The sequence below is a fragment of the Mesocricetus auratus genome, unplaced genomic scaffold, assembly GCF_017639785.1.
Source record: "Mesocricetus auratus isolate SY011 unplaced genomic scaffold, BCM_Maur_2.0 Super-Scaffold_100004, whole genome shotgun sequence".
In the NCBI taxonomy this organism is placed as follows: domain Eukaryota; kingdom Metazoa; phylum Chordata; class Mammalia; order Rodentia; family Cricetidae; genus Mesocricetus; species Mesocricetus auratus.
In genome coordinates, this window is record NW_024429189.1 from 78,289,465 (window position 1) to 78,304,225 (window position 14,761).

General features: G+C 36.4%; 1 protein-coding gene across 1 annotated transcript; it reads left to right on the top strand.

Annotated features, from left to right (window-relative positions):
- Positions 1-12,966: 12,966 nt before the first annotated feature.
- On the top strand, positions 12,967-13,884 carry LOC101833364 (olfactory receptor 4K3-like). The gene has a single exon (XM_005064533.2). The coding sequence runs from the start codon at positions 12,967-12,969 to the stop codon at positions 13,882-13,884; it is 918 nt and encodes a 305-aa protein (XP_005064590.2).
- The last annotated feature ends 877 nt before the right edge of the window (positions 13,885-14,761 follow it).

The window sequence follows — 14,761 nt, forward strand, 5'->3', positions numbered from 1 at the left end:
AAATTAACATACACAAATACAAACACATTTTAGGACACACAAACAACCACGTGCTTCATGATAGTTTATCACATTTTGAACACTGAGTTTGCCTCAACTACTGGAATAGTTGTGGATTGGTTTACCCTAGCACCTGTTTTTAATCCAAGAGCTTTCTGTTTGAATATTGTAAACAGGATTAAATAAAGTCAACAACAGGTCAAGAGGTAGAGCAAGCACAGTTGACAAGGAAAAAACTAGAGAGTAAGAGGGAGTCATGAGTACATTTACAGAGAGGTCCAGGAAGTAAAAGGGACAGACTTTTAGTTTAGCAAGTTTTGTTTGAGACAGCAAAGATAAAGGTCTCTTTCTGAGATATCAGGCATGTGCTTTCTCTGCTTCTTGGACCTAGCAGATTTTCACCCCAACATCTAGTTACAAAGACTTTATGGGTAAAAGCAAATGGTTGGAATTTAATAAAAACAACAATTGATGTTCTAACACATAGCACAACAATATGGATAGAGAAATTATTCCAGGTGAGGACAAACTGAAAAGACATCAGATTTGGTAAGATACTGGGACGTCTTCAAGGAGAGAATTAAGTTATATTAAAAGAAAAAAATCTTTCCCATATTAAGGATAGGAAATATCATAATACATGTCATTAAGACACAGTTTACTGGTACTTTGGGTAACTTGAAAATAGAAGCAAATGAAGGAAAAAATAAATGACTTCACTGATAATGACATAATACTAATTATAATTACTACCAGTCTAGTAATGCATATTTTATCCTTAATAGTCAAATAAGCTTTTGGTGCCAAATATGAAAAGGTAATTGAAAATATTCAAACTTTAGAAAGACTTAAATGAAAGTATTTAGAGACAAAAGAGTTTAGGCAAGAACCTACCACAATATTTCATGATGAAACTGAAAAGTGATGAACCACAGTTGTTAGAAATTCAATCTTAGCTTATCCAGTTACTATATATGAACTATCAAGACATGGTAGATTATCAAGAAGTTCATCCTATAGAAATATCTAATTTGACAAGGTTTAAGAATGTGATTGTTTCATATAATATACACTCAACCTGTGTGAAGCAACTGTTAAATTCTGGGCAACTCAAAACAGAATAATCCGTCCCCCACAACAGCAATATTAGAAGCTGGTCCTCAGTTGCAATGGCAAACATGGTATAAAAAGAAGCTAGGGCTATAGAAAAATAATTACTAGCATTAATATTTAACAAGACCAATCCTAGGCAAAGGACAACAAGCTGGGTTACAAAGATAAATTGAATTTGATGAACACACCATGGAGCAATGTCATTTTGCAGCTTTAAATGTATGGGACAAGTTGAAGAATCAAGAAAGATATTGGAGACATTTACTAAAATTACACAAGACCCCAAAGAAGCCTTCACTGATATTTTATAGATATTGACTTAAACTGTAAATAGAATAGTATCAGATTCAAAAGTCACATGAATACTAACCAAATCTGGCTGTTTAAAATGATAGTTTAAAATCAACAGGGTGATTAGGCCTTTAAAGGCAAGAGGAATGGCTTAGAAATACACTTGATATAAGATCTCATATTTATGATGTTAGTCTGATAGAAAAATTATTCTAAAAATTTTAAGAAAACTCTGAAAATCAGAAGTTTATTATGGCAGTCAAGGCCAATTTAAAATGGATTGTAGTCAACACAGTCCTGGAAACAATGCATGTTTTTTAGAGATAATCAAAACAGAAGTCCCCACATTCTGGAGTATGCCGAAAGAATGGAAAAGTTCAGTATTGGACTAAGGAATGCAGATCAACAAGGGACAAGCAAAGTAACTCTCTGCTGTTTGGAAATATGCAAAGGTGCCTCCTGCAGCACCAATAACAAATTTCATTCCATCATTTCCTGTGACCACTTGAAAAACTCACTCACTTATCAATTAAAATATTTAATGCCTGTTATTAAAAACAGCACTGTTCTGGGTACAATCACGGACAGAACACCATTAGTAGATAAACAAAAAAATAATAAACAGAGACCAAAAACAAATATTTTTTGCAGGCTGCTATAAATGATCAAACACCAAAGCTAAAAATACAAATAAATGACCTTAACATTAAAGTTTTATGATAAGTTGCCACCATCATAGCCTTCGCCACATACCCACGTGGAGAGGTATGAACCTTGCCTTCTCATGTCCCATTCTATTCCTTTGCTGGATGTCAGTAGCCAGGGTACATTGCTGCCAAATCCGCAGAGACCTGCTAGCAGCCCAAACAGGTTCCTACATTGGTTCCTTGGCCTTGCATGCACTGAGAGAGGTGAATTCTTGGCCTTCTTCGGGCCCCTTCCCATCCCAAATTAGATGCTCATGACTATGGTACATAGCCTCATCCTACCACAGAATCCCCAGAGATAGGGAGGCAGCCCAATACCCACAGAAAAAGCTGCAGCCATCCTAGCCTTGACCCAGCACCCACCAGAAGAGACCCCCACCTACACCCACTGGACCACTGGAAGAAGAGATGGGATGATGAGAGCATAAGAACATATTCAACAATTTAAACTGTGATATGACACCAACATAGTCTAGGCTTTCTAAACCAACAAGTCGTGAACATCCCAATGCAAATGACCTTAAAAGCAACTTAATGAAGATGTCACATGTGGGGTTAGTGAATACCTTTTCCCATTCTGTGGGCTGCCTTTTTATCTTGCTGACTGTGTCCTTTGCCTTACAGAAGCTTCTAGATTTTAGGAGGTCCCATTTATTAATTGTTGCTCTCACTGTCTATGCTATTGGTGTTATGTTCAGGAAGCTGTCTCCTGTACCAATTCATTCAAGGGTACTATTCAGCAGAAAAAACAATGGAATCCTTAAATTCACAGACAAATGGATGGCACTAGAAGAAACTATCCTGAGTGAGGTAACCTGTTGGGGAAGTCCTGTTATTTGCCTGTTATTTGTCAATAAAGTACTGTTGAGCCAACAGGAATCTAGATAGGTGGGGCTAGGAGTCCAGGAGGACTCTGGGAAGGAGAAACACAGGAGAGTCAACATGTAACGCAATGGGGTAGGAGCCCAGAACTATTCTCCAGTAAGAGACATACTTAGATTAACAATTATGGGGTAATTACTTAAGTCAGAGCTAGCCAGTAAGAAACAAGCAAGGCCAACAGCTTCATAATTCATATAGCCTCCTGTGTGTTTATTTGGGGACTTCAATGCAGCAGAGCCCAGGCGGCTGGCAGGGGATAAACCAAAGCAGCTAGCAAGGAAAGCCGCCCATAACAGAATGGTTGTCAGGAGCGGGATTGAATTTCCACGCAAAATAACAAAAGCTTTAAAGGAATTTTAGAAACAGAAGAATGGAGAGAAGCACAGATATTTGGTAGCAGCATTTTCTCAGGTGTGCTCTGTTTTCCTAGTGACAAGACGAGATTCACGTGGCTCGCTTACCGGAGTCTTCCTGACTCGGCATAAAAGGAAAAAAAAACAACCAGCAAGGTTGTTTTAAGAGACTCTGCTAACGATTGAAAGGTGTGTACGTACAGCTGGAAGTGGCAGCTTTTGCTAGATGTCAGCATGGACTGAGGCCGTAAGATGGAATCATGCTTACGCCCGCCATCTTGGAAACCGCAGTTTAAAACAGCCGCGGTTTTACAGATAAGACACGTGGCCAGAAAAACATAAAGATTTACAGTAAAGTCAGACTTGGATGAAGAAAAACCTCTAAAGGTTTACAGTGTGTTTAAAAATATATGTGAGATTGAGAGAGAAAATGAAACGGCAAACTGGTAAATAAATACAAAAGCCAGCGTTGTGGTGGTGCACGCCGGTAGGATTTAATCCAGAGGAAGAGGCAGGCAGATTTCCAAAGAGAAATCCTGTCTCAGAGAAAAATAAATAAAAGTAAAAGAAATAAAGTAATAATAGATAAATAAATAAGCCACGTAAAGATGGAAAATACACAGAGAGTCTGAATAATGTATACTATTATGTTTTTCAGTTTTTTCATTGCTAACGAACGAACAACTGATAAAGTACACTTGCTTATAAATGCTGCTAAATTATTTCAACTTATATCTTTTGAAAATACCTTGACTTCAAAATTTAAGTATAAGGATATGTTACTTGGAAAAGGAGTTTTTATTTATGTTTCTACAGAAAATGAAAAGCTGAGGATTCCTTTCAGGCTTCTGTGGTTTGACGAACCAAGACCCCCAGAAGCAGTGGACCAGGTGTTCCAACAACTGAAACAGCTAAGATGATGGAGCTTTAAAGACCACGAAAATAAGGACTTATACAGGTTTCTGAGTTTTGTCATGATCCCCATGATATAAACAGCGCCCCCTTCCAGCACGAAGCAGTTTGGAATGAGCGACGTCCTAATTCCCATCTTGTTTATAAATCTTTGTTTTCATTTAAATGGGATTGTTTATAATTGGCTAATGATCACAGCCGATCTCTTGTTAATGATAAAAAGGGGAATTATGTTATGGGTATGGTTTTTCATTTATTGATACAAATTCAAGGTCAATTTTGTGATGTGTATATTTCTCCTCTTGATTTTAAGTATTGTGCTTATACTGATCTTTTAAAAAATAATACATAATTAAATACAGACTATAGATAGTTACTTATAATAGTCAGAACTTATAGTTATGTAAGTTAGGTTTTCTAGATATATAGAGATGTATTTGAGACAGATAGATACTCTTCAAACCTCTCAAAGACCTTCAGAAAATGGCATTTAAAATGGTTTAGGGTTTTTATTGACAATGAGAAATGTCTGCTCCTGGCAGCACCAATTATGTCTGAGATGGACATCGAAGAAACTCATTATGGAGTTTGCTTTCAACATGGCAAGATTAGCCATTTGGGCAAGAAACTGCTCTTACCTAGACTGTTTGACTGTTACTGTGTAATCTGGACATGCAGGACCTACAGGAAAGTGACTGCTGAACTCAGTCTTACAGGGTTCCTGCTTCATGAAGAATCTACGAGACTTTCTGCAGGACACAGAGAAATGACTGACAGATTGCCAATACAGATGGACAGTTTGAAATTTCCTGCTTTGCTGAGAAGTGTTCCAGACACATTGTGGCCTATGGGCTGAAGATGGATGCCCCAACATTACAGAGGAACTTTGGGTGACTGTCCAGGCAGTAAGATATCTCTGTCAATCCTAGTGTTTACATATTATCCTTCTGTGGTCTTTGATGGAGTTGAAGACAGATAGTTATAATTATAGTTTTCCTTAGTTATGATAAAAGATAAGCTAAATATAGAACTTTGGACTCACTAGAATGAGATGGATGATATTTTCTTTAAATCTTGCTAAATGTTAATAGACAAAATGTTGTAACTGTGTTCTTACTTAATAACTGTTCTGTTGTATATAATTTGACTATGTTAAAGTTAAGACCTTTCTTTTGTTTAAACAGAAAAGAGGAGATGTTGGGGAAGTCCTGTTATTTGCCTGTTATTTGTCAATAAAGTACTGTTGAGCCAACAGGAATCTAGATAGGTGGGGCTAGGAGTCCAGGAGGATTCAGGGAAGGAGAAACACAGGAGAGTTAACATGTAACGCAATGGGGTAGGAGCCCGGAACTATTCTCCGGTAAGAGACATACTTAGATTAACAATTATGGGGTAATTCCTTAAGTCAGAGCTAGCCAGTAAGAAACAAGCAAGGCCAACAGCTTCATAATTAATATAGCCTCCTGTGTGTTTATTTGGGGACTTCAATGCAGCAGAGCCCAGGCAGCTGGCGGGGGATAAACCAAAGAGGCTAGCAAAGAAAAAGCTTCTCTTAACAGTAACCCAGTCACAAAAAGAGAAACATGGCATGTACTCTCTCATATATTGATTTTAGACATAGATCTGGGGAGGGCCAGCCTACACTCCCATGGCCAGAGAGTCTGGGAAAAAGAACCTTCATTCAATGGCTGATGGAAGCAGTGGCAGACTCCCACAGCTAAACACTGAGCTGAACTCAAGAAATCCAGTGACAGAGAGGGAGGATGGATGACCAAAGGGGTTAAGACTGGGCTGGTTTAACCCTGATAAACAGCTGACCTGACCAGGGTTAGCTCTTGAATCCCAGACTGATGCCTGAGAATCCAGCATGGAACTGATCAAGACCCCCTGATTGTGGGTGTCAGTGAGGAGGCCTAGGTAATCTATTGGGCCTTGGGTAATAGATAAGTATTTATCCTGGGTATATAAATGGACTTTGGGCACCCATCCAACAATGAGAGATGAACACTCACCCTGGACTCTTGGGGGAGGGTCTAGGCCCTGCTCTGGATGAAATGACAGACTATGGACACCCCCATGGAGGGCCTCACCCTCCCTGGGGAATGGAGGGAAAATAGGGGGGTTGGTGGGAGGGTGAGGAAGGAAGGAAAGTAAAGGGAGAGGAACCTGGGATTGACATGTGAAGCAACCTTGTTTCTAATTTAAATTTAAATTTAAAAAATAAAATAAAGAAATACAAAAAATGAAAAAAAGACATAAAAAGTGGTCTACATAATTAAGCAGAGAATTCTCAATAGAGGAGTCTAAAATGACTGAGAGATGCTTGTGAAAGTACTCAACATCACTAGCAATCAGGAAAATGCAAATCAAAACAATTCTGAGATACCATCTTACTCCTGTCAGAATGGCTAAAATCAAAAACACCAATGGCAGTTATGCTGGAGAGGATGTGGAGAAAGGAGAACACTCCTCCACTCCTGATTGGAATGCCAACTCATACAGCCATTATGGAAATCTGTATAGAGATTCCTTAGGAAAATGGGAATCAGTTTACCACAAGACCCAGCAATCCCACTCTTAGGCATATACCCAAAAGATGCACATTCATACAACAAGGACGTCTGTCCCACTGTATTCATAGCAGAACCATTTGTAGTAGCCAGAACCTGGAAGCAACCTAGATGTCACTCAACTGAATAGAAAATGTGGTACATTTACAGAATGGAGTACTACTCAATGGAAAACAAACAATGGAATCTTGAAATTTCCAGGCAAATTGACATCACTAGAAGAAACCTTCCTGAGTGAGGTAACCCAGTCACAAAAAGACAAACATGGTATGTATTCACTCATATATGGATTTTAGACATGGATCAAGGGAGTGCCAGCCTACAATCCCACTGACATAGAGTATGAAAATCAGGAAGGACCCTATAAGAGATATGCATGGTACCCCAGAGAAGATAGAATAAGGCAAGATCTCCTGAGCCGATTGGGAGTATAGGGGGAGAGAGAAGAGGGAGGGAGAGAAGAGGAGGGGCAAGGAGGACATGGGATGCAGGAAGGTTGAGTTGGGGGAAGAATAAAGGAGAGCAGGATGAGAGATACCATAATAGAAGTAGTCATTCTCTGTTTGAGGGGAGATCTGGCACTAGTGAGATTTCCAGAGATCTACAAGGGTGACACCAACTGGCAAGCTAAGAAATAGTGGAGAGACTACCTTAAATGTACCTCCCTGACAATGATTTTGACAACTATCTTATATACCATCCTAGAACCTCCATCCAGTGACAGACAGAAGCAGAGGCAGACACCTACAGTTAAACACTGAACTGAACTCCTGGAACCCAGTGACAGAGAGGGAGGACTGATGAGCAAAGGGGACAAGACTGGGCTGGTGGAAACCAGAGAAACAGGTGACCTGAACAAGGGGGAGATCTTGGACCCCAAACTGATGGCTGAGGGTCCAGTATGGGACTGATACAGACCCCCTGAGTGTGAGAGTCAGTGAGGAAACCTAGACAATCTATGGGGCTTTGGGTAGTACATCAATATATATCCCTGGCACACACATGGACTTTGGGTGCCCATCCCACAATGAGGGATGCATTTCTAAGTCTTGACACTTGGGGAAAGGCCTACGCCCTCCCGGGAATGAAATGACAGACTCTAGTGATCCTCCATGGAGGGCCTTATCCTGCCCGGGCAACAGAGTGGGCAATGGGTAGGGGGCTGGGTGCTGGTGGGGAAAAGCAGGCATGGAGGGAAGGGTGAGGGAGATGGAACTGACATTGGAAGCAAGCATGTTTCTAATTTAAATATACAATAAATAAGTTTTTCAACAAAAGTAAAGATACAACAACCATTATGGGACAATTTGAAATTATAGGACAATTTGAAAGCAATGCTAAAAGGAATGCTCATAGCATTAAGCGCCCACATAAAGAAATTGGAGAACATGTCATACTAGAGGCTTAACAGCACACCTTAAAGCTAGAACAAAAAGAAGCAAAATTACCCAGGGGAGTAGATGCCAGGAAATAATCCATTTGAGGATTTAAGTCAATGATGAAGAAACAGAAAAACAATAAACCAAAGTTCTTTGATATAATCAATAATATTGATTATCTACACTACAGACACTGAGAAAATCCAGAGAACCATCAAGTCATACTATAAAACCTGTACCCCACAAACTTGTAAAATAGAAAGGAAACAAATAATTCTATAGATAAGTATCACTTACCAAAATTAAATCAAGAACAGATAAACAATTTAATTAGACCAATAACCCCAAGGATATAGAAGCAATAATCAAAAGGCTCCCAACCAAAAAAAAGCCTTAGGCCAGATGGTTTCAGTGCAAAATTATACCAGAAATTCCAAGAAGAGATAATACCAATACTCTGCAAATTATTCCACATAATAGAAACCAAGGAATATTGCTAAACTCTTTATATGAGACTGCAATTACACTGATAACTAAACCATACAAAGACACAATTAAGAAGGAGATATCATGAGAAACAATACCTCGTAGCTAACTTTGTTTTAAAATGCTGAAATACCATAAATTAACGTTAGATATTTTAATGTGAGTAAAAAGATATTTCTCACAAAGCTGCAGTAATTATGAGAGGAACACTACAAGGGGAATTCAGGTTTCACATTAAACTGTGGACATAATCAATGAATGAAAGTTGGGATAAATTGCTGTTGCTGCTGTTTGATTTGGTTTGTCTTAGTGATTTGTTTTGTTTTGTTTTGTTCTGGATCTTATTTCGAGAATGATGGCTTCAAACACAATATGTAGCTGAGATGACCTTAAAATTCTTATCCTTTTGCCTACTTCTTAAGAAGTAGGATACTGGGTGTTTCTCCAAATCCAGTCTTGTTCCTTCAATTCTGGTGATTAAACTCAGGATTTTATGCATGCAAGGACAACCACACTGCCAACCAAGAAATCTACAGTATGCAGGAAAGTTTTAGAACACAAGACCAAAGAAGACCTATCAGTTATTATAGAAACAATAAATCTGACCAAAGTGGTTAACTGCAGGATAACCTCTGCCTAAGGTAATAGTTTCTTGGCAAGTGTCTCTGAGCAAGTATTTTTTATAAAAGCTGTGGTGGCTTCTCTGTGGATCATGGTCTAGATAGAGTCTTTCTTGCTTGTTTCTATTAGTCAGTCACATATAAAAACTCTTCCCTCACAACTGCCTTGATTCATTCCCTTTATGGTGTTAGTGTTGGCAGAAGCATCTCAACTTTGATTCTCACAACTTTCACGTTTCTTTTGTACAGAAGATTAGGGACACCTTCTATTGCTCATCAGTCATGTTACATGTGAAGTGCCAACCATCTCACATAAACATCAAGATCACAGTACAAATGGGTACCTCTACAAAGCACTTCCGCAACTAAGGCTTAGAGAAGATTACAAAAGAGTGCCTATAAGTTTTGTAAGAGCCAATGTTTCAGGTATTATGTTATGAGAGCATGTCTCCTAATAATATTAAAAGCTACATCTTAAAAGTCTTCCACAATCATTGCCCAGAGATAAGATATACCATGGCTACAATAATAGGGAAAGTGAATGAGCATGAGACCTCAACCCAATACACACACACACACACACACACACACACACACACACACACACACACACACGAAATACACTGTAGGTAACTGAGTAAACTTGGGAGCGATAAATGTTTAACCCATTCCCAAGGAAGAGCACACCAAGTGACCAAAAGTTGGAAAACATACTTGTAAGTAGCATTATATGGAATGTGAAGATTGTATTTGGGATTGTAGAAGTAGGTATATGTATATTTATGAACGTAATAATAACTAAAAAAAGAAGTTTTAGAATTGAAGTAAAACATGGAGGGTTATATGTAAAGGTTTGGAGGTTGTTACAATATAAAAATACAATAGAGTGTAGGTAGTAAATATACTTTGGAAAACAACGATAACAGTTTATTGTATAAAAGATTAGGAGGATATTTGGAGCCTATAATTACTTTGATTATAAAACTATTTTCACATATAAAACTTTTGTACTAGAAAATTTCATGAAGAGTAAAAATAATGTAGTTTTAAAAAATGTATGAAATGAAAATTATGTTTAATGAAGTATAAATATGTGATGAAATGCTGAAAGGAAATTTTAAATAAATTTAGGACACAAAGTTTCTGTATAAAGGACAAACATGCAATTTTATTATATGTATGTGTATCAAAACATAATGGTGCTTACATTAAGCATATAAGGGAACTGGGATTGACATGTAAAATAAGCTATTTAAAATTAAAAGAAAAAGTGATAACAATGAAAAAAAGAAACTAATTTGAAAATAAAGACAAATGGAACAATCTAAAATAAGATTTTTTTGCATGACTCATTGATGAAATAGAGGTTGATCATAAGTATCAAGAGTGAGAAAAAAATGTCTCTGCTGGTATTTCCAGGTGTGAAGAAAATTGTCTAAATGAATACATGAGCTGTGAAACTATAGGAAAGTTTTCCTTATTTTTCAAATAGTTATTAAATTTACTCATGTAGGTGCATGTGTCATGAATATAGGAATGTCTATATATGTCCTTGAACATACACCGATATGCAACAACACATCTGTGGAGGTTAGAAGGTAGTTGAGTGAGTGGATTCTTTCCATCCACCCTGTGAACGCCAAAGATTAACACAGGTCATCAGGCTTGGAAGCAAGTGACTTTAACTGCTATGGCATCTCACTTTCCCATGTAATTCATCTTTTAACTTGTAAGTTATCATAACACATACAAATATTAAGTCATAATCATAAAATATTTATAAAATTAAGAAATATTTTTCTTTATTATTGAGCTCTCAGATATAATTCAAGAGAAATTGGAGCCTATGGATCCCCAGGGACTCTTCAGACTTTCCAACTACATGGACCTATTTAATGTGAAGAACGGGAAACTTTCCAAGGCAGACAGGACTTTTGTTAGCGTATATAAGCCACACTGAGAAGAAACATCCCAGCAACACTGGCCATAGAAAAACAATGTAAGAATTTTCAGATACCAGGGAAATTAGAAGAAACGTCATCCAAAAGGCAAGATATGTTTTATAAGTGATTCTTGGAGTGTGGGTACATCACAAACTGTTTTATTTTCATTTTTCATCTCAACTACTCACTTAAGGTTTACTTGTTCTTATTTTAGTACCACCCTTTTTAAAATCCTTCATGAATTTATAGTGTCTTGCATTTGTACTTTTAATTATTTTGCTTAATAAAAATATTTCTGTTTTCCATTTCAACCAATCCTTAAGATATTGAAAACATAAAATAATCTGACATGCTCACATCTAATGATTTCTTAGAGTAATATGCAATGTTTCAAGTCTCTCAACATGGCAAAATTCATACTCTCAGAATACTCTTTCACATGATTTTATTTTCATTTTTTGTTGCTCTATTTTTCAAGATACAGGCAATAAATTAGGTAAGTAATCATTTGATAGTGATATAGATTAAAATGGTCATAATTCACTAAGAATTCACCAATATAAATAGATGTGAAAATGACATTAATATCCAAAGGGGTAAGTATGCTCAATTTTATGTGAATCAGACAATTTGTGTTACTTAAAGTGGTCATTCTTACTTATTTGTATTTAAATAGCAAATAGCCTTGTTTTACAAAGGTCATACTAATTTATAGAGCTGATTGATATAGGAAATCAATAGACAGTATTATTACTAATGCATAATGTTTCAGGTACTTAACAAGGAAATCACAAAACATACTCTAATTTGTTGACATTTTAATCTTCCAATTTCAAACCATAAAAATAATATGAAAAAGAACTGATATGAACATAAAGAAAGAAATATCATGAGAAATAAAGGGACATAGTCAAGGAAGAAAGAAGAAATGAGACAGAAAGTTATAGAGGCAGAGAAATCAGCTTTCATGAATAAGTGATTCAAAATATTGCATGAAATCTCTCCATTTAGAGTTGAAGATCTGTGAGGATATGACAATAAGCAACATCCATCAAGCCTCGTGATCCATATGTGTTCAGAAACACACTCTGATGGATGAGTCCAATGTTCAAGAAAAAAACATAATGCTTAAAACATTACATGAGCACATGGATCCTCAGCTTATTTGAGGAACCATTTTTGTCACGTATTTTAATGAATTGATTCAATTCTGTCTGTTCAGACATAGTCAAAAATAGATTTGGGACTGGGAATTTCATGTTCATGTTTAAAATATGTCACTGGGTTGTCATTTTCGTACAACAACAGTCAAGTAGAGACTGTAAAAGTATCACAGGTATTTATTGAAGAAAAGTACCTCTGAATTCATAAAAGAAGGTAGATTTAAGGCTTGAAAAATGTAAACAGAATGTTTTATACAGATATTATTAAACAATATACTCATTTATATACATAGATTATATTTCAGATTTGTAATTTTTTTCCTATATTTAGAAAAATTTCCTGATTAGGGAGAATACGCACACACACACACACACACACACACACACTAACACACACACAAAGTTATTATTAATCTGACTGGATACAATGCTACAATATGATTTGTAAACTTTCTTCTTACTTGACTAAAGAACATTAAGCTACAATTTCTATTTCAGGAACTATCAGGCTCTGTCTCTCTCAACACATTGGATCACAGTATACTAAATGGAAGAAGCAAACCAGTCTGTGGTATCTGAGTTTGTTTTTCAGGGACTTTGTACATCAAGGGAACTACAGATCTTCCTCCTGCTGCCATTTTCCACCCTTTACTTGATGATTTTTGTAGGAAACCTGTTCGTCACAGTATTAATCATCACTGATCATCGTCTCCATTCTCCCATGTACTTTCTGTTAGCCAATCTGTCCTTTATTGACTTTTGCCTTTCATCAGTTACTACCCCCAAACTGATCATAGATCTCATAAAAGATAATAAAACCATTTCCTTTGGGGGCTGCATGAGCCAAATCCTCTGTGTGCATCTCTTTGCAGGGGGTGAGATGGTACTTCTTGTAACAATGGCCTATGACCGCTATGTGGCCATCTGCAGGCCACTTCACTATTCTAGCATTGTGGACAGAGAGAAATGCATCTGGCTTGTTTTGATATCATGGATTACTGGATTTGTGCATGCCTTTAGTCAACTTATCCTGATTTTGGAGCTACCTTTCTGTGGACCTAGAGTAATAGACAGTTTTTTCTGTGATATTCCTTTGGTGATGAAATTGGCCTGCATGAATACTGATACTCTGGGAATTGTGATAAATGCTGAGAGTGGTGTTTTAGCAACAACTTGCTTCATTCTCTTGCTGATATCTTACACTTACATTCTATTAACTGTTCAGCTTCACTCTAAAGATGGCTCATCAAAAGCACTCTCTACCTGTACATCCCATATCATAGTGGTTGTGCTGTTCTTTGGACCTGTCATTTTCATCTATCTATGGCCAGTCAGCGTCACCTGGGTAGACAAGTTTCTTGCTGTATTTTATTCAGTCATTACACCTCTCCTCAATCCAGTCATCTACACACTGAGAAATAAAGATATTAAGAATGCTATAAAGACACTGATAAATCATATGTGAGCTCTGGAGTAATTTTTAGACATCTTATGTTATTGACAAATTCATTGTGTATACACAATTTTATCAGCATGGAAATGTAATTGTATAATGACTTGCTTGGGAATTTATAATGGTGATTAGTATATGTTTAATAAGATAGCCATTAGAAAAATATATTCAAAATTGTAACACTATAGTCTTACCATTCATAATGAGTAATGAATTTTCATAATATACTTGCATATATTGAAGATTAGATGACAATAATGTTGCAAAAACAATGATCACATGTTGTTACACATTATCTATTTTTTCAAAATTCTACAAGTCTCTTTATTTAGGTTGTTATCAACAAAGTCCTCTTTGAATTTCTTATCAATCTTACCATCTTTAAAAGTATGGCATTATATGCCAACCCAAATTCTATCTTTGTAATAGAAGATATTGAAGATATTTGTGAAGACTGCATCCACTTGGAAATCAAAATGCTAAACAAATCAAATCATAATGCTAGTTACTTCATAATGATATGTTCTCTGTCAGATTTCAAGTTTTAAATCTTCAGATGAATTCAAGGTTTTTCTATAATTTTTCCTTAACTATAAGTACGATTTGTTTATAATATTTTAATATACTTTTCTCAGTTCACAAATTATTTGCATAATCATTATCTATATTATACAATGAAATAATATAACTACTAAGACCATTCAGGTAAACATTACATGCTTTTGATAATATTGCATTTATAATAATATATTATATACCAATTGATGTACTGGGTCTTTTGCTGGATAATCTATGTGTATAAATGTTTGAGGTCTAGTTCATCTCTAAACAGATATGAAATTAATAACTTCTTGAAAATCATGCTAGTATTTCATGAACTAATAGTTAA

What these genes read in the sequence shown, in the direction of transcription:
- LOC101833364 (XM_005064533.2), top strand. Translation starts at nt 12,967, where the DNA reads ATGGAAGAAGCAAACCAGTCTGTGGTATCTGAGTTTGTTTTTCAGGGA.